Source organism: Populus euphratica, unplaced genomic scaffold (genome assembly GCF_000495115.2).
Source record: "Populus euphratica unplaced genomic scaffold, PopEup_1.0 scaffold326.1, whole genome shotgun sequence".
Taxonomy (NCBI): domain Eukaryota; kingdom Viridiplantae; phylum Streptophyta; class Magnoliopsida; order Malpighiales; family Salicaceae; genus Populus; species Populus euphratica.
Genome location: NW_011500216.1, coordinates 67,099 through 94,720, shown reverse-complemented (window position 1 = coordinate 94,720; position 27,622 = coordinate 67,099). Strand labels below are relative to the sequence as shown.

The 27,622-nt window shown below is 33.0% G+C and overlaps 1 protein-coding gene across 2 annotated transcripts; it reads left to right on the top strand.

Annotated features, from left to right (window-relative positions):
* Nucleotides 1–10,435: 10,435 nt before the first annotated feature.
* LOC105112228 (acetyl-CoA carboxylase 1-like) lies at nucleotides 10,436–24,369 on the top strand. 2 transcript variants are annotated; one of them, XM_011007850.1, is made up of 32 exons: nucleotides 10,436–10,804; nucleotides 11,486–11,864; nucleotides 12,284–12,490; nucleotides 12,575–12,736; nucleotides 12,937–13,029; nucleotides 13,126–13,221; nucleotides 13,389–13,562; nucleotides 13,930–14,023; nucleotides 14,123–14,310; nucleotides 14,397–14,447; nucleotides 14,547–14,586; nucleotides 15,024–15,148; nucleotides 15,263–15,379; nucleotides 15,478–15,552; nucleotides 15,652–15,708; nucleotides 15,839–15,943; nucleotides 16,096–16,374; nucleotides 16,454–16,642; nucleotides 16,835–16,945; nucleotides 17,044–17,121; nucleotides 17,215–17,391; nucleotides 18,079–18,156; nucleotides 18,253–18,375; nucleotides 18,625–18,894; nucleotides 18,983–19,314; nucleotides 19,752–19,989; nucleotides 20,082–20,434; nucleotides 20,532–20,745; nucleotides 21,336–21,512; nucleotides 21,623–23,773; nucleotides 23,860–23,950; nucleotides 23,993–24,369. In XM_011007850.1, exons 2-31 carry the CDS (start codon nucleotides 11,487–11,489, stop codon nucleotides 23,914–23,916), a joined length of 6,789 nt encoding a protein of 2,262 aa, XP_011006152.1. In that variant the 5' UTR covers nucleotides 10,436–10,804; nucleotide 11,486; the 3' UTR covers nucleotides 23,917–23,950; nucleotides 23,993–24,369. The 2 variants fall into 2 exon arrangements, with proteins under 2 accessions (XP_011006152.1, XP_011006151.1); XM_011007849.1 differs by having other exon boundaries at nucleotides 10,437–10,804; nucleotides 23,860–24,369.
* Nucleotides 24,370–27,622: the final 3,253 nt, after the last annotated feature.

Genomic DNA, 27,622 nt, shown 5'->3' with positions numbered 1-27,622 from the left:
GCATGTCTATAAATGTCTCATTCCTACATGCATCCCACTATGTTACATAAGCTTCATGTTAGCTTAACCAATGATAACCATCATTTTTACCTTGACGAGTTATGGCATGTAATGCATCACTCATGTCAATATCTACTGGAATGTGTTATTTATAGTCAAACTATCACATTATCCGGTTTGGACAATGTAGCTCGACCATCTAAAAAATATCAACCAGATCACTAATGCCCATATATTTATCCCACTAGTGCAAACAACTAAAGCAACTAGTAATCTTTCATTCGAATAAGGTGTCCACATGATCTATAGAATATAAATTTTTTAAATATTAAACAATAATAATTTGATGAATTGTAATGATTTTTATTAAACAGATGATTGAAAAAAAATATAGATAACATGTTATTTGTCTAGTTTGCTCCAATAAAATGTCAACATATATGTTGGATTATTTTCAAATACTATACCAGCACATCCTATAATATTAAAAATATATTAGTTTAATTGTATTATTGTAAAGTTACAATTACACAATATAAATGCATATAATTGCAAAATAACATCGTAGTACATGCATCCAAGTGGGGGATGAATTGTAACCCCTATAATCTGGAAAACCATAAACGGTAATCAGGGTATCTGTAGTTTGCCAACATGAAGATGTTCCCACAACCATAATTGTTATTTGTGTTAACACCAAACATTTAAAGTCTAGATGGTATTTCTAAATCCATACCTGTTGAAGTAATAAGCATTCCCCAACATGTTGAACCTCCTTCAAACATGGAAGATATATGTTTATACAACCATGCCAAGATAGCAAATCTCTAGCTATACGTGAGGATGATGTCAAAATCATTTAAGAGAATCAAATGATTTTTCATTCAATTAAATAATAATAGAAATAGATGCACATATTAAATTGATTGAATAAAAAAGAAGGAAAAAAAATTATGCGAGGTTGCACATATTATAAATATTATTTAGAAATAAAAAAATTTATTTTCAAAAATCAAGTTCATATATACAAAATATTTAAAAAAATTATAATGATTAAGAAAAATCACTTAAAAAAATTAAATGCATATAAAATAATTAAAAAAAACTCTTTATCCAAAAATGATTAAATAAGAAAATAAAAAAAATATAGATGAGTGATTTAACTCAAACATAAATTTAAGAAAAGAGTATTAAAAAAAATATCAAAAAAAATTAAAATAAAAAAAAGAAAAAAGAAATAGTAACTCTAGTGTTGTGACTTAACTTGTCAAACCTCTGATCCGGCTTATAATATCAACTAAGTTAAATAATTTTTCTCTCTTAAATTTATACTTTCTCTCTTTATATATATATATAAAGAACAATAATGGGTAAAAAAGAAGCCCAATATGCTCAAGTCATTTCAAGGAAAAGCCCATGTTTATAGGTGGGCCTTCAAGGTCAAATACTTTTTATTTTAGGGGCAAAAAAAAGAGTTCAGCACACCTAGGCTTAGTTTTATTTATTTTATTTTATTTTTTACAGGGGAGGATGACTTCTCATCCCCTATTTTTTTTAAAAAAAAATATACATGTGACATGTTACCTAAGAGCCTAGATTCTGACCACCACTTGTCAGGCTAAAAAATCTTGCCAATGCCTTTTTTGCCTAAAAAATCTTATTTTTCAAGTAATTTCAACTCAAAAACATCTCACTAATACTCTTGAAACACCCATAAATTAATTCATAAACTTAAAATACCCAAGAAATGTTCAAAAACTTGAAATCAATTAGGTTAGATTTATCTTTCTTGATTTGTATTTGTTTTTTCAAGCATTATTGAGGCTTTAAACAACTACTATCAAACACCTCTCATCTCATGGAACTTGTGGACACTAAAAAAATTATCCATTTTGGCTGTTAAAAAATACCTTGAGCGATTGTTTTCTTTCTTATCACTTGAATCTAGCAACCCTTCTTTCTCTCATATCTCTAACTAATTACTAAATTATAATACAATTAAAGTTTTGTGCCAAAACTGATTTAAAAAAAAAATTAAATGGACCTAAATTGTATAATTTGTGTGATTTTTAAAATTTGAGAACCTAAATGTATTTTTTTTCATGAAATTTTTAGCACGTTACCTATGTTTGGTGCCTTTTTTCATTTCAGACCCTTCTTTTCCAATTATGCTATTACATATGAAATCAAAAACAATTCGCCTTCAATAAAGATTAAATTGTCTAAAAAAAAAACTTTAAGGGTCAAAATAAATTATATAAAATACATAATATGTCCGTAGTGTTTGGTTAGTGTATGAAAAATGTCATCTATAGTGAAAAACTCATACCTTTTAGTGTTTTATATAATAAGAATTCTATCTGAAAAGGAAGTCTTTATTTTGGATTTTCATCTAAACATGAAAATTACATTATAGCTGACTGACGTATACATGTTAAGATTTTAATATCACATTTGATACATGATGAATATTTTGGAATATAGCTTTGAGATAGAGTAAAAAATGGTAATAAATAAAATATTAAAAATATGTGGTTGGGGTTAAAAAAGAGAGGTTTATATAAGTTAAGCTAAATTTTAAATTAAATAATTATTACAAAAAATACATCTAAGAGAATTGGGGACTCAACTCATCTTCTTCACTATTCATTAAAAAGTGAAATAAATGACTTTTTTTTCCTTTTTCTTATTGCATTTCCCTCCACTTTTTTTCTTTAATTTTTCTCATTCTTTTCTCAATTACATCCTTCATTATTTGTTTGATTTTAAATTTCTCTTTATAAATTATTTCAGCTTGTTTTCTATATAGTTATCACAATCTCAAACAAATATTCTGATATTTAAATTGTACTTGATTTTATAAGAGTTTATTTTTATGATCGTATAATTAAGTAAAAAGAGTTATAAAAAAAATCTTAAACTTGATGAAGTCTATCACTTAGATTGTGAATTTAATAAGTTAAGCAACAAAGCCCGAGTTAATCCAATATATTGATATCTCAAAATTAAAAAATAAAATCATCTTGAATTTTATATTTAAAGTCCAACCACTCTTTTTATTGGTTGATTGAATTATCTTTGAACCCATCAAGTTGATTAGGTTATATTAGAGTAACTCCTACATAAGTTAATTTTAATCTCAAATTAGGTATGGAATCAAGTTGAGAAATTTCAAAGTTAACCTGTTAAAATGAATTTAATAAAAATGCCAAAAAAAAAACTAAGAGCCATTGATTCACCATAATAGAATAATTGCCATTTTACCTTTTCAACAAAAAATCAATTAACTTGATATTAGGGTTAAAATAATTTTTTTCATAAGGTCCATTAGTCATTATGAAATTGATTGGGGATAATTTGAATATTTTGTTTTGTTTAATTACGCAGTGTAATGACTATATTACCCTAAAAAGTAATTTTTAAAAAAGGTTAAACGGGGGAAAATCGATCTTTTACATTTCAGAAGCATACTATAAAAACTACATTACTTTTAAAAGTAAAAATTGTTAAACTTACATCTTGGGAATTTTAGTATTCCAAAATTGGTTTTTTGTTTTTTTGAATAAATAAGTTGACATGAGAGCGATTTGGTCTTTTGAAAGCATTTGTGATATATGTGTTAGTGAGTAGGCGATATATGTATTGTCATCCCATGTCCAAACATTGTTTTTCAGGGCAATGTTAAAAAAGTCTTATCATGCTCTTTTTTATGTGCAATGCATGTACACAATGGCGTGGTGGTTGAACTCCGATAAATATTTTTCTTCTCCTCCCTCTTTTCTCTCTCTTTCTATTACCAAATTATGAATGTGTCATTTGATTTATTTTTTTAATTTAATCTTTATTTTTTATTTTTTAATTTTTATTATTTTTTATTTATTTTTTTCATTAATTTTCCCCTCGTCATTTGGTTTCATATAACTTTTATATGAAATTTAGTCCTTATTCTTTTGATTGTTTTTTTTTTCTCTTTTTCCTAATTGAATTTTATCTTCAATTTCATCCTCTAACATTTTATTTCAAATTATCTTTATTTCAAATTTGGTCCCTATTATTTTAATTATTATCTATTTTCTTTTGGATTTTTTTTGTATTTTTTTTAATTTTATCCCTTAATATTTTGATGATTTATAATTTTTTTTGGTTATTTTTTAGGGCTTGACTTCTATGGGTTAGTTTCAAGCACATGATGAGGCTTAAATATTTTGAAGATTAACATAGATTGATTTTGGTTTTTTTGGTTTTTTTAATTTTTTTTTCAATTTAGTCCATCAATATTTGATTTATTAGGAATTTGTCTTCTTTTTTTTTAATTTTTTTATGAGATTATCCTAATCCTCTATCTATGGTTACAATGTTAGTCCGTTAACTAAAGTTGACTTATATTTTTTTATTATTTTTAATTATTTTTTTAGTTTTTCTCTTCAACATTAGATTGTTTGATAATTGAACTTCATAGTTTTATTTAATATGCTTTTCACATGGTTACCTGATTTAGTACTTAAAAGTGTATTTTTATCAAAGTTTTATATTATCATTTTGCACTTGAAGTATCAATAACTCTTTAACTAGAGCATGTTTTATAATAATATATCTAATAAATATAAGATACTTGTAATTTATGGTAAGTATTCATCTTAAATGTAGGCCTATCACATAAATAAAAGAATTAATTGATAAGTTTAACTATTGAAATTGAGAAAATAAAGAGAGGTTAAGCTTGAAAAAGAGATGCTGGTTCAGTTCAAAATAGAACACTGTTCAGTCATTGGGTTATATCTAAAGTTGTAGATCTTGGATTTTAGTTTGGTTTATATGGCTAAAAAGCTAAGATATAGATCTAAAACATTCATGAGAGTCCAACACTCAATTTTGCCATTTGAAAGTCCAAATCTTAGCATCAAAAGAGAAGTCTGAATTTGTCCTCCATCCCAGACACTGTTTAGTGTTCAACTCATTTCTCGAGTTCTAGAAGTTCAAATGCATCAATTTTTATTGAAAAGCTAAGAAAATTTTCTAGAACTTTCATAAAGACTATCTATTCAAATTCTAACATTAGCAATGATATTTTATTTAGACAAAAAGATAAGGATTGCCACTAAGTCAAGATGTGGCCACCCATTCAATAATTAGTCATCAAATCAATAGTTCTAAATTTTGGTCTATAAAAGAAGGTATTTCCCAGGCATTTAGACATCTTAGTTTTCAGATCAAGATCATGTTCTTGCACTCTCTTTATATTTTTGTAATGCTTAAGTTTTGATTATATAAATCTCTTATTTATACTTTTCATTTCATTTCCTTTACTTAGTTAACTTATATCTTATTTATGTTCTTATCTTATTTATTTATGTTTCACTCTTTCATTATGTTTAGTTAAGTTTATCATGTGACATGATCAAAAGATTGATGTCTTCTTCCAAGTGCAGAAGTGTCGAAGTAATTAATAACCCGGTAAGACCGGGGTCGAACCACAAGGAGGTTAATTATATAAATTATAGATAACAATAATACAACAACAACAATAGTAGTAGTAATAATAATAATAATAATAATAATAATTAGTAGTAGTAATAGTAATAATAATAGTAATAGTAGTGGTGGTGGTGGTAGTAGTAGTAATAATAATAATAATAATAGAAGAAGAAGAAAAAGTTAATGAGAACTTTGAAATGAAAGATTAACGTAAGGATTAAATAATGATAACAATAAATGTCAAGGTTAGAGGTTCCACTAATGGTATGTCAAACAAGTATAGTATAAACTCTTATTATTCAATTGGAAACCACACAAAAAGGAGATTCCAATCAGATTATAAATTGTTAACATGATTACATTAGTTATCTTATTTGATTAATACTAATACTTGTAAATATTGTCAGACATCCATACTTATAACTTATGTTAACAACAAATCAAGTTCCTTTCATAGCTCAGGTGTCAGTTATACCATACAGTATGAGCTATGAGAGTGCCAAGTATTTGTTGTACCAAGTGTTATATAATATAAATCTAGATTAGTCATTTAACAAGCAAAGTATTAAAGAGTGAACAAGATAACAAATACAAAACATATTAGTTTCAAATATTATAGTCTATATTAAGTTTACAGTATACTTATTCTTACACCATTAGTGTAACCTTTTCACCTTAATATAATAAACTTAACTAAACATAATGAAAGAAAGAAAAATAAATAAACAAGATAAGAACATAAATAAGATAAAAGTTAACTAAGTAAAGGAAAGGAATTGAAAGACATAAACTTGATATTAATGAAAGCAAAACTTAAGCATTATAAAAATACAAAGAAAGAAAACAAGAGCATGATCTTGATCTAGAAACCAAGATACCTAAATGCATGGAAAATGCCTACTTTTATAAGCTAAAACTGGAAATTATTGATTTGATGACTAATTGATGAGTGAGTAGCCAACTCTTGACTTGATGACAATCCTTATCTTTTTTTGTCTACCCAAAATATCATTGATAATGTGAGAACTAGAACCACTTGAAACATGAAAGTTATAGAAAATTGTCTTAGCTTTCCAGAAAAAAAAATAGAGGTCATTTAGACTTCTAGAACTCCAGATATGGGTCAAACACTAAACAATGTTTGGGCTAAAGGATAGATTCAGACTTCTTTGTTGTTGTTATAATTTGAACTTGAAAATGACCTTTTTAAATCTTAGGCTCCATATGAAAGTTGTAGGCCTATTTCTTACCTTTCCATCTATATAAAGTAAACCTAAATCTGAGATCTACAGCTCTAAATATGACCCAATTACCGAATAGTGTTTTAGTTTGGACTACACCAACATCTTTTTTCTAAGTTTGACCATCTCTTTATCCTTTCAATTTCAGTTCTTAAACTCATCAATCAATCCTTTTATTTTTGTAGCAAGCTTGCATTTAAAATAAACATTTACAATAAATTAAAGGTATCTTATATTATTAGATATGTTATTATAAAAGATGCTTTAGTTAAGGAGTTATTGATACTTCAAGTGCAAAATGATGATATAAAACCTTAATAAAAATACACTTTTAAGTACTAATCATCATGTCAGGGTGAAAAGGTTACACTAATAGTGTAAGAATAAGTATAGTATAAACTCAATTTAGACTTTAATGTTTGATACTAATATGTTTTGTATTTGTCATCTTGTTCACTTTTAATACTTTGTTTGTAAAACGGTTAATAGATTTATATTATATAACCCTTGACATTTTATTGTCCAACCATATGGTATAACCGATACCTGTGCTATGAAAGGAACTTGATTTGTTGTTAATATAAGTTAGCATCATGAATACCTAATAATATTAACAAGTATTAGCATTATTCGAATAAGATAACTAATGTACTTATTTTAACAATTTATAATCCGATTGGAACCTTATTTGTGTGTAGTTTTCAGTTGAATAGTAAAAAGAGTTCATATTATACTTGTTTGAAATAAATTAATGGATCCTCTAACCTTGACAATTATTTTGTCCTTGTTTAATCATTACATTAATCTTATGTCTCAAAGTTCTCATCATCATCATCATCATCATTATCATCATCATCATCATCATTATTTATTATGATTATTTATAATTTATATAGTTAACCTTTCTATGGTTCGACTAGATCTTGTTTGGTTATTTATTACTTTGACACTTCTACACTTGGAAGAAGACATCAATTATTTGGTCGTGTCATTACCCTAGTAAAATAACCACTTCATAGATTTGGCATGTTAACCCAAATAGACTTATGCTAATTTTTTTATGCCTTATATGTTGTCAAATTTGTAGCCACTTATTTATTATCATTACATTTTTTTTATTTATATTATTTAAATTAGCTAAGTTTATTAAATACAATCAAGTTAATCAACTTAATGACCTGAGTCTCAATTTTTTTTATGCTTTTCAGGAACTCTTGCACCATTTTAACATCTTTTTCTACATTAAAAAAAAATTAGGCCAACCTGCTATAGTCATTTTTAAAGAGTAATTGATTTTACATTCTTATGAAATGGTGAGATTAAAAAGGGACGGATCAAAATGAAAAACACAACAAACACGGGTAGCCTACCACAAGTTTAAAAAATATATTTTGGTCCTCCAACTTAAACAATCACACAAATGATACAATTTCAGTCCTTTGAAATTGTTCCAATTCTATTTTGATATAAAAGCTTTATTTTTGTTATTTTTTGTTTTTTAGTTGAGAAAGGAGAGAATGAGAGGTTGTTGGATTCTGGTAGAGAGAAACTTATTGTTGACATTGATTTGGGCCACCAAAATAGAGGATATTGATGTCAAATTGTTTCATTTAATGAGGGGAGTTTGTATTAGGTGTTTTTGCACCTTAAAAGTTCATGGAAAAAAAAAAGACTTGAGCTTGGGTTGATTTTTGATTTTGGGTTGAGTTTAGATTTTTTAGTTTTTTGAGTCATGAACAAATTTATCATAGTTTTTAAGGTGTTTTAGATTAAAAACAGGTTAAAAATAGATTTTTAGGTTAAAAGAACACAAGCTCTAATTTTCTAGCCACCACAGTGGCTAAAATCTAGAAAATAGGCGACGCGTTAGTTGTTTTGTTTTTAAAATAGATGAACGGCATGTCATCGGCCCTAGATATAGATAAAAAAGGGCCTGGTCACACAAGCCTGGGTGAAATGGGCCAAGCAGGCTAGTCTGGCTTGTCAGGCCTAGTAGTGTTTGACCTTGTTTTTCTTCTAATTTTTTTCAATTGATTTTTTTTAAAAACTTAATATATTTACATCAATACCTCCCTTTTTTTTAGAGAGCATCTTTTAAATAATGATGATTTTTTAGTTATGCATTTAATTTTCAGAGATATTTCTAAAATTCATCTATGGTTTTGTTTTTATCTTTTCCATATATAAATCATGTTTGTGAAAATAAAAAATATTTATTTTCAAATAATATTTCTAATATATATAGTTTTACATGTTATTAATTTTTTTTATTTTATTCAATCAATTTAATATGTTTGTCTATTTTTATCATGGTTTGATTAATTTGCAAACATGATCAAGTAAATGTCTTATCTTTCAAGATTAACTATCTTGATTTATATCTGTTTCTCGATTTTTCAAGTTTTATTTTTAGATGTTATTAATGATTTTTATTTATTTATTAACATATATAATTTTTAGTTTATTTTATAACATGTGCACATAAATTTTTAAACTATAAAAATACATTAAAATAATCTACATATATAATTTTTTATAAAAAATAGAAATACTTAACCCAACTCAAAACATGTAACAACATAGATCAACTCTATTAGATTTCTTCTTCATAATTGACTTGGCAGGGTACTTGATACTAAAATAAAAGACAAATAATCCAAGAAAAACAATACCAAAATAAGGAGGTGGTGTGATAAGACAAAACTGACGAGTGAAGGTGAAGCTGTCCATCCATCAGCTCTCCTCCTCTGTCTGAACCCATTATTTAAAGGATATATGTACTGACTCAAAGCACATAACCATGTGGCTATTTTAGTAAATATGAAACAGGCGGGAACGCGCTCCTTGCATGACCGCAAACAATTCCCATGAAAAAAGAGAGATCTAAACTGATAAAAAGAAAGAAAGAAAGGTAAGGGTAGCATGGATAGACCTAACAGCCAACCATAACCGAACCGCCTCCCCAAGCAAAATTAATATTCAACATGACACCAATCAAACCCTTCACCTACACACCTTACTGTCCCCATCAACGACTCTCTCTTCATTCTACCAACAAAAATGATACATACCCAGATTAGTTATGGTCTTAAAGATGAGAGAATAATTTTATAAAACATAAAAAGGGTCGGTAGGCTATACCCGCACACACGGGCACACGCGTGGCTAAGAGGTTATTTGAAATTCTGGTGTAATTTATATTTTATAAATTTATATTTTTAAATTGTTTTAATGGTATGATGTTAAAAATAATTTTTAATGTATAAAAAATAATATTATTTTAATATATTTTTAAACAAGAATATCGTATAAACTGCGTAATTAAGATGGCAGCCCATCCAAAAAGAAATTCTCATCCCTTCAGTCCAAGAGGACGTGTTTACTTATTCCTCTCTTTCTATTAGGTTAAACGATGCTATGGAGGGAAGTGAGAAGTACGAAAAAAGTACTCTACTTTCTTTCTCTTCTATACAACGAGTGTTGTTAAAAATAGAAAAACACGAAACCCTTTACTAGATATATAATAATCGGATTCAAGTAAAGATTGAAAAGCAAGATTGGTGAATATTTTTGATGTTAATGGCCTTGTAAGATTGGACCAGAAAAATATTAAGAAACTCAATGATCATTGAAAAGGAGGAGGAGGAGGAGGAACTGTGGTGGATGGAACTAACATGAATATAAGAGAAAGGATATGGTATAGTGAGAGGAAGGGTAGGTAACGCGTGCCCAGTAGCATTAAAAAATGCCGTTGGAACTTATGAAGGGCTACCTCTCCAACTCAAACCTACCCCTCCTGCAAGTTTCCCCTTCACCTGTTAATCAATTAATAAACTCATGCTATTTATGTATATTCTTTCTTATCAAAACACAAACACAAACGTTGTATTTTTTTTAAAAAAATTTATTTCCAAGATTTGTCTGATGTCGCATAGCTTGATATAAGATGACATTACATGTCTCGCGATTAGTAGCATAAAATCACATCCGTGCGTCGTGTCTCCCTCTCACTCCCCCCCATTCTCTCTCTGCTTTCGTTCTCTCATTTAACGCTTGAATATTGAGTTTCATTTCATCCCAGCTTCCAGGTTTGTTTCCGTTTTTCCTTACTTGGGTTACTTGTTTTTGGCTTGAAATGTCTACTTGGTGAGGTTTACTGGAAATACAATCATATCATGATCTCGTTCTATTTTGGTTTACAAGAAATGTCAACTTAGTGGGGTTTAATGGGTGGTTTTGTTTGATATGTGAATTTGGGGGCTCTAATTATCTACTTTTTGTGGGTTTAGTGAGGTTTTTTTTTTAAAGCATCTTTGGTTTGTCATCATTGCTTCTAAGATCTTGTATCCGTGAATGTGATACTGGGTACTATTAGGCCGTGTTTGGTTGCTTATAACTAGAATTCGAACGTGATGGGAACTAGGTTCAGTTTTTCTTGCTTAGACATGAACAGGTGTTCATGCCGACACAGAATGGAATGGAAGCATAGTCTTACTATAATTGGGCTGTTTGGTTCATTCGTTCATATTTATTTTCAAATTCACTATTTTTTTTTCTCTCTTCTGATTTGTCAACTGTTGTTCATTCAATTTGAAGAGAGCCTAGAGTGAATTAATGTTTGAAGAGATTATACTATCAAGAAAGTTTTAGCTCAATTAAAATTTAAAGCTTTATTCCAGAATTAAAATGAAGTGAATAAGAGCAACTTTCTGTGATCGGACTATCAATCAATTCCACGAGCTACAGGTAACGTCATTTCTTCTATGCAGCATGTCAGAATCACAAAGGAGACCGCCTATAACCTTGGGTGTGGGGCGTGGAAATGGGTACATAAATGGGGTAGCTTCAATACGGAGCCCCGCTACAATATCCCTAGTGGATCAATTCTGCCATGCCCTTGGAGGGAAGAAGCCAATTCATAGTATTCTAATTGCAAACAATGGAATGGCAGCTGTCAAGTTTATACGTAGCATTAGGACATGGGCTTATGAAACATTTGGTACTGATAAAGCTCTTCTGTTGGTGGCTATGGCTACTCCAGAAGACATGAGAATCAATGCAGAACATATTCGAATAGCTGATCAGTTTGTGGAAGTTCCTGGTGGGACGAACAATAATAACTACGCCAATGTACAGCTCATTGTAGAGGTGTGTACCCTGAACTCAATCCATTTTTGTGCATTCAAGTTATATTGTTGTTTTAGTTAAAAGTACAACAATGTACATAAAGACAACTGAATTGGCACTTTTTAGCAGAAATAGTTTTGTTCATAAGAAGTCTGAAATTACCGAAGTCTGATTTTAATTGGATTAAAAAGGTGAGGTTGGTTAGTAAATGAATTGTACAGTAAGGGTGAGTAATGAGGCATGTGAAATAGAGTCTCTTGAAGTCCCTCTTCTTGAAGTATCTTAGAACATCAAGAAGATTAATTGGCAACTATGGCATGTGCTGTTATTCACGCTTAGCCATGGTTTGTTCGATCAAATTCTTGTTGGTTTTAATAAAGAAATACGAGATCTCATTCCCTTGTGGTTCTTTTTCCCAAATTTTAATTTGTGCTTGCCAGATGGCAGAGATAACGCATGTTGATGCGGTTTGGCCTGGTTGGGGTCATGCTTCTGAGAACCCTGAACTTCCAGATGCTCTGGATGCAAAGGGGATTGTATTTCTTGGCCCCCCATCAACTTCAATGGCAGCACTGGGAGATAAGATTGGCTCATCTTTGATTGCTCAAGCAGCAGATGTTCCTACCCTACCATGGAGTGGTTCTCATGTAATTATCCCTCGCAAGACATGCTGTGTTTTTTTTTTTTTCAGGGTCATACCACGTCTAAGATACTTCAATTCTGGCTTGCAGGTGAAAATTTCTGCAGAAAGTTGCTTGGTTATCATCCCAGATGAGATATATAGGGAAGCATGTGTATATACAACTGAGGAAGCAATTGCTAGCTGTCAAGTTGTTGGTTACCCTGCGATGATAAAGGCATCATGGGGTGGTGGTGGTAAAGGCATAAGAAAGGTATGCCTCACACATGGCTGTATTGTGATTTCTGACAATGATTTACTTGTGGAATATTGCTTTCTAACTTTCCCTGTGCGCCATTCAGACTCCTCTATGGTTAGAAAGCAAGGCTGATCATATTACCTATAGGTCTCTTGGAATGGACACTGCCATGTGTTATTTATATCACCTACTGAACTAGCTCATATATTTTCTAGGTTCATAATGATGATGAAGTCAGAGCATTGTTTAAGCAAGTTCAGGGTGAAGTCCCAGGTTCCCCGATATTTATAATGAAGGTTGCTTCTCAGGTCAGATTATCTACTGCCTTCTAATTTGAACAAAGTCCTTTCATACTGTTATTAAAGGGATCTTATTCTGGTGAACAACTTTGAATTGTTTCTTAGAGTCGACATTTAGAAGTCCAGTTACTTTGTGATCAGTATGGAAATGTAGCAGCTTTGCATAGCCGCGATTGCAGCATTCAGAGGCGGCACCAGAAAGTAAGTTCCTTTCTTAGAGCGAAGCTTAAATTTGGTTTAATAACTGTCTATTTGGTTTCTTATTTTTGTCTTCTTCATCATAATATACAATGTATCAGCCTTAGCATTGTCTCCAAGGAGCATGTTATAAGATCTGACAGTCTTGCATGCTTATCTTTGTTAAATAGATAATTGAGGAGGGTCCAATTACTGTTGCACCACCGGAGACAGTAAAAAAACTAGAACAGGCTGCGCGGAGGTTAGCGAAATGTGTGAATTATGTGGGAGCAGCCACTGTTGAGTATTTGTATAGCATGGACACTGGCGAATATTACTTCTTAGAACTCAACCCTCGGTTACAGGTATGATGGCTTTTTAATATGTAAGTTTAGCCTGGTGTGGTCCTCATTAACTGTCATTTCATGTAGTCATTTTACCTTTTTGTTGTTCTTTCTGTTGCATTAAGATGTTTTCATCCAAGAATACATTTGAAGAGCAGCAGGGATTTTTTCCTCTCTCTGGTTAAGTCATTTTAGGATTACAATGATCTTCTTGAAAGGACTTGCTTTCATGATGATAATAAATTTATAAAGCATATTGGGTAGCAGCTTCTTACCTCATTTCCGTTCAGTTCTTATACAAGTCTCATCTTACGAGTGAAATGGCCTACTAGTTTCACATTTCAAATGTTGGATTTTTCTAAAGACCTTTAGACTAATTTCAATGTAGGTGGAGCATCCTGTCACTGAGTGGATTGCTGAAATAAATCTACCTGCAGCCCAGGTTGCAGTGGGGATGGGTATTCCTCTCTGGCAAATTTCAGGTATGACACTAATGGATCCACAATTTCACCAAGGCCTCTTTCCTTGGCCATTTAATATATGTTTTTTGAAATTGTTATTTATACTTCTCATTTAATTAGAGATAAGGCGATTTTATGGAATGGAATATGGTGGAGGTTATGATGCATGGAGGAAAACTTCATTGGTTGCCACCCCTTTTGATTTTGACAAGGCAGAGTCCATAAGGCCAAAAGGTCATTGTGTAGCTGTGCGTGTGACAAGTGAGGATCCGGATGATGGTTTTAAGCCTACAAGCGGAAAAGTACAGGTGAGTATCATGGGGTCCTGACCAGTCATACTTGAAGCTCAACAATTTGTTATACAACCATATTGACTTACATGGCCTTGTAACAGGAACTAAGTTTTAAAAGCAAGCCAAATGTGTGGGCTTACTTCTCTGTTAAGGTAGTTTTTATTGTCATTGTCTTTTGATTTTTCTCAAAATAATTCTGTTGACAGAATCTTGGTTTTCCTAACTCAAGTGTTCTGAATTATCATCTGCAGTCTGGAGGAGGCATTCATGAATTCTCAGATTCTCAATTTGGTAAGCATCAGCTGTCAACTGAAAAAAATAAATAAAGTAGATGCAAGTTGATGAGTAGCTGCAATAAATTGTCTTTTATAAGTTTAATTGTTTATTTGCTATACGATCAAATGAAATTAACTGGCTGTTGCAAGAGGTCTGATGTCTTATACTCCAACTTAGCCATGATGATTTTTAGGTCTCTTTGAGCTTACATGTTGAAAACAGAAAGAAAGCAGTTTTAATTTCTTTTCAACTGCACAGAGTTGCTAATGGAAATTCTCTGGAATACATTTTTGAGTTGACATGTATGATTGTAAAATTGTTGGAGAAGTTATAAATATTGGTAATCTTTACCTTGATATGTATATCTAGTTATAACAGTGATTGTTTTCCATCAATTTAGTCCACATTCTGTGTTGTGCAGTTCATTGAGTGTTTGCCAAACTTTTCCTCAGGACATGTTTTCGCATTTGGGGAATCTAGAGCTTTGGCTATAGCAAATATGGTCCTTGGACTTAAAGAAATTCAAATTCGTGGAGAAATCCGTACAAATGTTGATTACACAATTAATCTTTTACATGTAAACTCCTCACCTGCTCTTCATCCATTTCTGCTCACCATCCCTTTCTTCACAGAATTTGATAAGAAAGTTGCTTCAGAAAAACAAACTGACATAGATTGAAATGCTATATAGGCTTCAGATTACAGAGACAATAAAATTCACACAGGTTGGTTGGACAGTAGAATTGCAATGCGTGTTAGAGCAGAGAGGCTCCCATGGTATCTCTCTGTTGTTGGAGGGTCTTTATATGTAAGTAGTTTCCCATTGATATGAAAACTGGAATCATAAAATCTTGCTTTCGCTATGTTTGTATCTTGCATCTATGTTTCAAATTTTGTTTGCTTCAGAAAGCATGTGCTAGGAGCGCAGCTCTGGTTTCTGATTATATTGGTTATCTGCAAAAGGGGCAAATTCCCCCCAAGGTAAATTGATCAAGAATAACTATATTGGTACTCACTTTGTGTTTATTAATATTAACATATGCTGATCTTGTTTACAACATATGCCGATCCTGTTTGCAGCACATATCTCTTGTTAACTCTCAAGTTTCATTGAACATTGAAGGAAGCAAATACACGGTACATGTTATTGTTATACATTTTATACTACTCAAATGAAATAACTATTTTTTTTTCCTGTTAAGAATTTTTAAAGATTTTTGCCTCATGGGCTCTTATAACATGCATCATTCACATTTTGAAAAACTAGATTGACATGGTTAGAGAGGGGCCTGGTAGCTATAGATTGAGGATGAACGAATCAGAGATTGAAGTAGAGATACATACTTTACGTGATGGAGGTCTATTGATGCAGGCAAGCATTCATTTTCACCCATAACATTTCTATAATTATGGTCTTGTGGATATTGCACAGTTGCTTGTGTTATCTATACTCTCTGTGGACAATTTTTTCGTTAATATGTTTCTAACTCTTCAATGGCTCCAATTGCTTGTATTTTGATACAGCTGGATGGGAACAGTCATGTGATATATGCAGAGGAAGAAGCAGCTGGAACTCGCCTCCTCATTGACGGAAGGACTTGCTTGTTACAGAATGATCATGATCCATCAAAGTTAGTGGCAGAGACACCATGCAAGTTGCTGAGGTATTTGGTTTCAGATGGTAGTCATGTTGATGCAGACATGCCATATGCTGAGGTTGAAGTTATGAAGATGTGCATGCCTCTTCTTTCACCTGCTTCTGGGGTTATTCAGTTCAAAATGTCCGAAGGTCAAGCAATGCAGGTAAATAATGTTCCCCTTTGGAAATATAATTGCTTAGTTTATTACGAGATTCGAGATTAAGAAAAGCATTTTCTTCTAGGCTGGTGAGCTTATAGCAAGGCTTGATCTTGATGATCCATCAGCTGTACGAAAAGCTGAACCTTTTCATGGAAGCTTCCCTGTTCTGGGCCCTCCAACTGCAATTTCTGGAAAAGTTCATCAGAGATGTGCTGCAAGTCTTAATGCAGCCCGGATGATTCTTGCTGGTTATGATCATAATATTGACGAAGTAAGTATTCTTTTACTATATTGCGATTTCAATTTGGAGTTTAAACCTAATTGTGAATCATCAGTCTCTCTCATCTTTATTTGTGTTGCATTTAAGCCATCCATTCGTAAGCTTGTAATGCCATATGCTTGCAAACATGTTCTATTAAATCCTATTACTTACGAGTTCATGTTTCAACAACAACATTGATAGGTGGTGCAAAACTTGCTTGTTTGTCTTGATAGTCCGGAACTCCCTTTCCTCCAATGGCAAGAGTGCTTGGCTGTTCTTGCAACCCGCCTTCCCAAAGATCTTAGAACTGCGGTGAATATTATCATGTGGCTTTGATCTCCAATATCATGCTCATCATTTTGTCTAAACTTGCACTAGTATCTGATTTTGTGTTGGTTTAATTTTTTCAGTTGGAAGCAAAATTCAGAGAGTTTGAGGGAATTTCAAACATTGATTTCCCTGCCAAATTATTGAAGGGCGTGCTTGAGGTGATTTCCTTTTCTAGGTTCCTTGTTTTGAAACCCTTTTTGCTCCTCCTTTGATGTGCTCAATATACATGGAATGCATACATATTTCTGCAGGTCCATCTATCCTCTTGCTCAGAAAAAGAAAAAGGAGCTCATGAAAGGCTCGTTGAACCTTTGATGAGTCTTGTGAAGTCGTATGAAGGTGGAAGAGAGAGTCATGCCCGTGTTATTGTTCAGTCACTTTTTGAAGAGTATTTATCTGTTGAAGAGTTATTCAGTGATAACATCCAGGTTAGTGTGGTCAAATGAAACACGAGTCTTTCTATGGAACTGGTCCTTATAAGTTGAGAATCTTGTTCTGATTACTTGGGATTGGTAATATCAATGTTATATATAGCATCCTGATTCCTGAATATTCATCATGGCTTCAATTAGAGTACAAGATTGATCTTTTATTTGTTTGGTTCCAAGCTCTAAGTCATTACTTTCCTCTTTTCTTTAATCATTCGAGTCAGTCTTATTTTACTTTGCTTTTTCTGTATTGTTTTGTTCTTCCTTCCATGTTTAAAAGCATCTTTATTGGTGGCTCCCTCTTGCGGAGCATACTAATTTAACAGACAGTAACTTCATCCATTCTCTTTGTTTTTCTTCCCTTTATCCTTTTAAAGTCATCAATGTCTATGTTCTTGTTAATAACTGTTTGAACAGATCTTCTTGTTCTTGCTTGCTATTTCTTTTGTTGTCTGCATAAACCTGGTTTAAATTCGTAAGGCACAACAGTTGGATTTATGTCACTGAACTTCAGTGGACTCAAAGCTTGGTCCCCTCTCCCTTACTTTAGGTTACATTTTAGTAATTTTTTTGCATGCAAGCAAAAATTATCTGGAACATGGTGGGCGACTCCACAATAAATTTTCTTTAATTTATTAATATCTTTTAGGTCATTAATTGTTTTTTGGTATTTGTATCTTTCTTCAGGCTGATGTGATTGAACGTCTTCGACTTCAATATAAGAAAGATTTACTGAAGGTTGTGGACATTGTACTTTCTCATCAGGTATCACATTTATGATGCGCTTAGATGGATTGCCTCTCCTCTCCTTTTGTTTTCTATGAAATAACTTCAACTGAATCTTCCTAAATGGGCCTGCAGGGTGTCAGAAGTAAAAATAAGCTAATACTACGCCTCATGGAACAACTTGTTTATCCCAGTCCTGCTGCATATAGGGACAAGCTAATCCGCTTCTCTCAACTTAACCATACAAATTATTCTGAGGTTGACTGCTGGACCTGTTTGATTGTGAATGAATGTGTTATATATATATATATATAAAAAAAAAATCTCTCTTGTTTTTATTTGTTGTCAGTTTAATTTTTTAAAATCAGTCCTAACTTTTCTGCAAGAAGAGGATTTTTTTTTTTTTCTGACTTATTTCCTCCTTATGTCATTTACTAATAGTCATTTGCTATTTTCAGTTCTCATCGTAAGAACATTATCAATATTTAATACATTTTGTATATGCAGCTTGCACTAAAGGCTAGTCAACTGCTAGAACATACCAAACTGAGTGAACTTCGTTCTACCATTGCGAGAAGCCTTTCTGAATTGGAGATGTTTACAGAGGATGGTGAAAATATGGATACTCCCAAGAGGAAAAGTGCCATTAATGAACGAATGGAGGATCTTGTTAGTGCTCCTTTAGCCGTTGAGGATGCCCTTGTGGGTTTGTTTGATCATAGTGACCACACCCTTCAAAGGCGAGTGGTAGAAACTTACATCCGTAGACTATACCAGGTGCCATATTACAAACTTCTACAACTTTCTGCCTGTTATACTTCTGAGTGTCCATTTCTGAAATTAACATTCTTTTACCTGCCATCAGCCCTATCTTGTGAAGGGGAGTGTCAGGATGCAGTGGCACAGATCTGGTCTTATTGCTTCATGGGAGTTCTTGGAAGAACACATTGAGAGAAAGAATGGCTTTGAAGAAGATAAACCACTAGTAGAAAAGCACCGTGAGCAAAAATGGGGAGCTATGGTTATTATTAAATCTCTTCAATTTTTGCCAGCTATCATTAATGCTGCATTACTGGAGACAACCCATGATCCTCATGAAGTAGTTTTAAATGGATCCGTAGAACCAACTGGCTTTGGTAATATGATGCACATTGCTTTGGTGGGCATCAACAATCCAATGAGTCTACTCCAGGATAGGTATACTGGTTGTTTTGAGTTTTCCCTGCTACAGTTTTCATAATGTGATGCATATTGCATTGGTAGCAGTTTGTTATACATCCTTTAATAATAGTACACCTTCCATTTAGGATCTAAAGGCTAGTTCCGCTTTGAAAAACATTCAAAAACTTATTAAATTCTGGCAGGTTTGATTTAAATTCATTTATAGCATCGATGATTGCAAGTCCTATTTTGTGAACAAAGCAGTTACACTTTACTACAATACATGAAAGGAAAACACACACACACACACACACACACACACACACACACACACACACACACACACACACACACACACACACACACACACACACACACGTGTGGGGAACAATTTTCTTCTAGTTATTATCCTAGGGAGGAGACCCTTTGTTTAACCTAGCTCCTTATTGGCACTGCCCCCTGACTCTTTGCAGTGGTGATGAGGACCAGGCTCAGGAGAGAATAAAAAAGTTAGCCAAAATACTTAAGGAGCAAGAGGTGAGCTCCAGTTTACACAGTGCAGGTGTTCGTGTTATTAGTTGCATCATACAGAGAGATGAAGGGCGAGCTCCTATGAGGCATTCCTTTCACTGGTCAGTGGAAAAGCTATATTATGCAGAAGAGCCTCTGCTGCGTCACCTAGAACCTCCCCTATCCATCTACCTTGAATTGGTTTGTTTGTAGACCCTTCGTTTTAATTAAAGAAAGAAGAGATCAATTCACATCCTTTGATCTTAATTTTATCACGATCTGTTTTTATCCAGGACAAGCTTAAAGGCTATGAAGATATACATTATACTCTATCGCGTGACCGACAATGGCATTTGTACACTGTTGTAGACAAGCCAGTGCCAATCCGGAGAATGTTCCTTAGAACACTTGTAAGACAGCCAACAATGAATGAAGGGTTTACTGCATATCAAGGGCTGGGAATAGAAACAACTCGTACCCAATGGACTGTTTCCTTTACTTCAAGGAGCATTTTGAGGTCTTTGGTGACTGCACTGGAGGAATTGGAGCTTAATGTGCATAATGCTACTGTCAAACCTGACCATGCTCATATGTACCTTTGTATCTTACGTGAGCAACAAATAGATGATCTTGTGCCATACCCAAAGTAATTATTATCTGTACTCTTGTTAAGTCTTATGTTCTATTTCAATAAGTTAGTAAACTTTTTGCACGGGTCCTCATGTTTGAGATATTGTCAACAGGAAACTTGACATAGATGCTGAACAAGAAGAAGTGGCAGTAGAGGCAATCTTGGAAGGACTGGCTAGGGAAATCCATGCGGCTGTTGGTGTGAGAATGCATAGATTGGGTGCTTGTGAGTGGGAAGTGAAGCTCTGGATGGCATCATCTGGACAGGCAAATGGTGCATGGAGGATTGTTGTCACAAATGTGACTGGTCACACCTGTGCTGTGCATGTAAGTATATATACCAGTTGGCAAGTGTTCTGAAGATGACCTTTCTTTTCAGGACATACATTTCGTAGGAGAAAACCCTTGGTTAATTTCATATTAGGGGTGAGCATTTGTTCATTTGGGTCAGTTAAGACCCCCAAAAAAAAGACAATGAAACTGAATTTGCAAAAACTGGAATTTTCAAATGGGACCTGACTGAGCCAGCTAAAAACTGACTGACTGGTTTCAGGTTGGTTTGATTCAGTTATTTTTTAGCTCAAGCCTCAAATAGCCATTTTTAAAGGGTAATTGTGGATAGGCCATTTTTCTGAAATACTCAATTGGCCCATACCAGGGACGATAACCAGGGTTTTGGTTGCTGACCCTAATCGACCCTGGCTTAAATTTAAAATTCATAGAATTTCAGGAAAAACTGAACTGAACCGCCATATATTAGAAAATTTCATCTAAACCTACCTGAGATACTTGTGAGGATGGCTCATTCTCCAACTTGCTCCTGTAATTCTTGTCCACTTGATTCTGTAATTCTTTTCAGTCATTTATATAATTTTCTTTTTTCTGAAAAAATAACTGTCTGGTGATATAACTTTCAGATATACCGGGAACTTGAGCATACTAGCAAGCAGAAAGTAGTGTACCATTCAATATCTGTGCAGGGTCCTCTGCATCTTGTACCAGTTAATGCACACTATCAACCTTTGGGATCACTTGATCGAAAACGTCTGTTGGCAAGGAGAAGCAGCACCACTTACTGCTATGATTTTCCATTGGTGAGTCCTGCATTTTGTTCTTGAAAACAACAGATGTTACTTATTTTCTTTAAGCTAAAAAATAAAAGACAAGTCAAATTATGTTGCTGATGTATATCTTTTGCGCTCAGGCTTTTGAGACAGTCTTGGAACAAATATGGGCATCCCAATTTTCAGGTATGAAAAAACCTAAGGATAAAGTTGTGAAGGTGACAGAGCTCGTATTTGCTGATGAAAAAGGTAGCTGGGGTACACCTCTTGTTTCCTTGGAGCGTCCAGCTGGGCTCAATGATTTTGGTATGGTAGCTTGGTGCATGGAAATACGAACTCCGGAGTTCCCCTTGGGAAGGACAATTTTGGTAGTAGCAAATGATGTGACCTTCAAAGCGGGGTCTTTTGGCCAAAGAGAGGATGCATTCTTTCTTGCAGTGACTGATCTTGCCTGCAATAAGAAAATTCCACTGATTTATTTGGCAGCGAACTCAGGTGCCCGTATTGGGGCTGCTGATGAAGTCAAATCCTGCTTTAAAGTTGGTTGGTCAGATGAATCCTTCCCTGATCGTGGCTTTCAGTATGTATATTTAAGTCCTGAGGATCATGCTCGGATTGGATCATCAGTGATAGCACATGAATTGAAGCTGGAGAATGGAGAAACAAGATGGGTGATAGAAGCCATTGTTGGGAAGGAGGATGGCCTCGGGGTAGAGAATTTATCTGGAAGTGGGGCCATTGCCAGTGCTTATTCTAGAGCATACAAGGAAACCTTTACCTTGACTTATGTGACTGGCAGAACGGTAGGAATTGGTGCTTATCTCACTCGGCTTGGAATGCGGTGCATACAGAGGCTTGATCAGCCCATTATTTTAACCGGTTTTTCTGCTTTAAACAAACTTCTTGGTCGCGAGGTATACAGCTCACACATGCAACTTGGTGGACCAAAAATTATGGCAACCAACGGGGTAGTACATCTAACTGTCTCAGATGATCTTGAAGGGGTATCAGCTATCTTGAAGTGGCTAAGCTGTATTCCTCCTTGTGTGGGCGGTGCGCTTCCCATTTTAAGTCCATTAGATTCTCCAGAAAGACCTGTGGAGTACTTCCCAGAAAACTCATGTGATCCACGGGCTGCTATTTGTGGTATTTTTGATGGCAATGGGAAGTGGCTGGGTGGTATTTTTGACAAGGATAGCTTTGTTGAGACATTGGAAGGCTGGGCAAGGACAGTTGTGACTGGACGAGCAAAGCTTGGAGGAATCCCTGTTGGAATAGTAGCTGTTGAGACACAGACAGTTATGAAAGTGATGCCTGCTGACCCAGGACAGCTTGATTCCCATGAGACGGTTGTTCCTCAGGCTGGGCAAGTATGGTTTCCAGATTCTGCAACCAAAACAGCTCAAGCAATATTTGATTTCAATAGAGAAGAGCTACCACTTTTCATTTTAGCCAATTGGAGAGGTTTTTCTGGTGGGCAGAGAGACCTCTTTGAAGGTATTCTCCAGGCAGGCGCAACCATAGTTGAGAACCTTAGAACATACAAACAACCTGTTTTTGTGTACATTCCTATGATGGGTGAGCTTCGTGGAGGGGCATGGGCTGTTCTGGATAGTAAGATCAATTCAGATCACATTGAAATGTATGCAGATCGAACAGCTAAAGGTAATGTCCTTGAGCCAGAAGGAATGATCGAGATCAAATTCAGGACAAAGGATCTGCTTGAGTGCATGGGTAGGCTTGATCAACAGCTGATCAATTTGAAGGCAAAACTTCAGGAAACCAGGAGCAGTGCACCATATGGAATGATCGATTCTCTCCAACAGCAGATAAAAACTCGTGAAAAGCAGCTTTTGCCGGTCTACACTCAGGTAGCCACCAAATTCGCCGAGCTTCATGATTCTTCTCTAAGAATGGAGGCAAAGGGTGTTATAAAAGAAGTTGTGGACTGGGCTAGATCACGCCATTTTTTCTGCAGAAGGTTATGTAGGAGAATTGCTGAGTGTTCGCTGATCAAGGATGTGATAGATGCAGCAGGTGAGCAACTGTTACATAAATCTGCAATGGACATGATCAAAACATGGTTCTTGAATTCGGATATTGCAAGAGGGAGAGAAGATGCTTGGATGGATGATGAAGCATTCTTTGCATGGAAGGATGTTTCAGGAAATTACGAAGCAAAGCTACAGGAGTTGCGGGCCCACAAGGTATTGTTTCAGTTAACAAACATTGGTGAGTCTCAGTCAGATTTGAAAGCTCTACCACAAGGTCTTGCTGCCCTTCTAAGCAAGGTAAAATCATCATCCATTCTTTGCGTTGCATTAGTATTATTTTTGTGGTCCAGTCCAGAGGTGATGCTTTATTATATTTAATGCAGGTGGAGCCATCAAGCAGAGAACGATTGGTTGATGAACTTCGTAAGGTGCTTAGTTGAGTGGTCGGTCCGTGCTTCAGCGGCAAAGATTGTCCCTTGCCCACAATTTGGTAATTCTTACGCTGTACCATCTACAACTGCGACAAGGAACGCGTAAGTAGATGCGTTTTGAACACCGCTCTTGCCTTTCCCAGCCCCTGGGATCTACAAGCTACTTGTGCTGATGTAATTTTACCAGCTAAGTTGATCATGGCTGTAAATTGGAGCCAGTCAGTCTTGGGAAGTCTTGGGAGTAGTTCTATAGCTTTCATATAATTGTAAATTTTGCCAGTCTTTAGTTCACTAGGGAAATAAATTCCTCCATTGAAAGTGAGGTTGGCCAGCAGTACTTGAAGCCATTAGCCATTGCGTTGATTCGTCCTTCGAATATTATTGATTGTTTTTGTAATAATAATGTTTTAGATGCATTTGATTGTTCCATTTTCATTTAATGAATCAAAATCATTAATTCCATAGTGTTCGTGTTCCGTACCCCCTCCGTTTCTGTCATTTCTGTTAGCAGCTGCAGCGGTTTGCTGGCCAAAGACGGCGACCATTCCAATGGCGACCAGTATGCCACCCACCACGCCTTTAACCCTGTTTTTTTCCCTGGGATCTCCAGCCGTTAACATTGACATTAACAAAAAAAAATTAAAACACGACTAGCTTATTCAACTTTTATATTTTAAAGATTATATAGTTGCGTATTTATGAATTTAAACAAATTAACTTATTTAATTTACATTCTGTTATATAAATATTTTCTAATTTTATATATATAAACATGTAGTTATTATTGTTTGTTTAATAATAATATTTAATGTTTAATAATAATAATCTATAATTTATGATTTTGTGTATAATTGTTAAGATAAGCGTATTTCTTCATTTTAATTAACATGATTATTATTTGAATTGTTTAATAATAATATTTAATGTTTAATAATAATATTTTGAATTATGATTATTATTTGAATTGTTTAATAATAATATTTAATGTTTAATAATAATATTTGGAATTATGATTATTATTTGAATTGTTTAATAATAATATTTAATGTTTAATAATAATATTTTGAATTATGATTATTATTTGAATTGTTTAATAATAATATTTAATGTTTAATAATAATATTTGGAATTATTATTAGAGAATGTGAAATATTGTTGATTAAGAAATGTTTTAGTAAAATAAAAATATTGAATCATGGAAATGGTTTATTAAGGATTAGTGTTGATATTGTCGATAACTTTGATATTGTCGATAACTCGAAATAGGCTAAATTAGGAGGAATCTTGTCAAAAATTTTGTTAAAAAAATTCATGAATTCTAGATAAATTGCAAGAAATTTTAGGGGTGTTATAATAATCCAATCTGTAACCTAGAATTATATGTTAAAGTATGTGTGTGTGAAAATAAAGATTTAAAAATATTTATTAAATAAGTATATAAGTAGAATTAAGTGATAACAATACGAGAGTTTGTACACCTTAATATTTTAAGAAGTATTCTGATAAACTTTGTTAAAAATATTTACTAAGATGCGTTTTAAGAATCACTTTAACAAAAAAACTTCTTTACTCTGTCATTTTAGTAACAATAGTTGCAAATAGTTTATGAAATAAAAAACATAGTTAATTTTTTTTTAATATCAACTACTACCCTTTCCCTTCAACCAAAACAAGACAATCTCCTCAATGTCCTAAGGTAGAAAGATAGAGTATAGAAGACATCACCTGAAACAACGAGCACTAATAATTTTGAAACATACTTAAATAAATATAAGAAATAATAAAACAAAATATTATGCTATTAATAAAACCAAAAGACATGTTCTTACAAACTAAAGCTTAAATTGTAATTGTGATTGTGGCTCACATCTTCTTTTGGTTTTACATCCAAGAACAGTTTAGATGCCCATTATGGGTTGAGAATATGCTTCTTATTTAGTTTTCTTAAAAACTGCAAACAAGGTTTTTTATAGTTAGATTCCTAAGACTAAGTTAATCATGTTCTTTAGAAAATGGGGCCATAAATCATGAATTGCACTATGCACATCTCCACTAGGATGTGTCTCAAATGTTAATATAAAATTATCTAAAGAATTTTTACTCAGGTCATCCTTAATGAATTGTATTTTATCTTCATGGTTTATAGATACCATTCCTAAATAATGATATTGTGCATTATAAGTCCATCTGGCACATCGATGACAGATTTTTAGTCATTTTGCATGACGTTTCTTTGCAAAAGTGTTTTTACTTATTCCAGGCATGTATGAAATGAAAGAATTGGATGACTCATCTGATAATCGGACCTTTAATTCAATTAGCCAACAAATATCTTCAAGAATTTCAAGATTCATTAACAACCTCAATCTTGCACCCCTAGCATGGTAAATTTTTGCAATCACATTCTGAGACAAAGCAGGAAAATACTTTTTTAATTTTTCAAAAATGGTGTCCATTTTCAAATGAGAATTGAAGAAGAAATTCAAAGGAGGGAGAAAGAGCAAAGAATTGCACAAATATATAAACATATATCATTTATTATGGGCAGCTGAAAGAACTAACTTAAGAGTCACGGAGTACTGTTATCCGTCATTTTACTAGGGTGAGAGAGACTAGAAAAAAAAAAGTCACACAAAAAAAGAAACACAAAAACAATATGAGAAAAACAAAATAATCAACCTTTATCTACAGGATCATTAAACTAATGGATTCATTTTCACTAGAAACATTATCAAAGTAAGCTTTCAAATGATGTCTATTTATCTTAAAAACATTATCATTCTTTGGATTCTTAATATCAAAGGCCCTATAAGGATATACATGTTTCACAATAAATGGACTGCTTTATCTTGATCTTAACTTTTCAGGAAATAAATAGAGTTGAGAATTATAAAGAAAATTTTTTTGATAATTTTTACAAGTTTTGCAGAATGCATGCATGTCCTTAAACATAATAGGTCAATAAAATCTATTTTGTAAGATTTTTACAGTTGTTATTTTTAACGACAAATGACCCCTACATACCTCAGAATGATAAAAATTAATGACGCTACTTACCTCATTGTCAGGAATACATCTTTGAAATATTTGATTAGGACAATTTTTGAATAAGTAAAAGTCATCCCAATAAAAATTCTTCACTTCATTCAAAATCTTTATTTTATCTTTGATACTTCAATGAGCTGACAAATCTCCTGTTGCAAGAAAATTGACCAAATTAGCAAATCAAGGCATTAGACTAAGAGAAAGTAAAGATTCATTAGGAAAGTAATCATCAATTGATGTGATGTCAGATGTTGAATCTATTGTCACTCTTGACAAAAGATCCACATCAATATTTTTATGCCTTTCTTATCTGTGATTTTTTCCTAAGAATAAATCATTTATAAATCATCAGATTCATCAAACTCAATTTTAATCAAAATAGATTCAAGTTGATCATAAACTAATTCTTTAATAAAATCTACTTTTTGTAAGTCATTATTATCTCCATGTTGCTTGCAAATGTTGAAAATATTCATCTTCAATGTCATGTTTTCAAATGATAGCTTCATCAGTCCATTCCTATAATTAATCAATGGATTAGAAGTTGCAAGAAATGGACGTCCTAAAATAACAGGAAATGAATTACATGCTTGATCAGGTCGTGTGTCCAAGAAAATAAAATTCATAGGATAAATGAATTTATCAACTTGTAATAACACATCTTTAACTA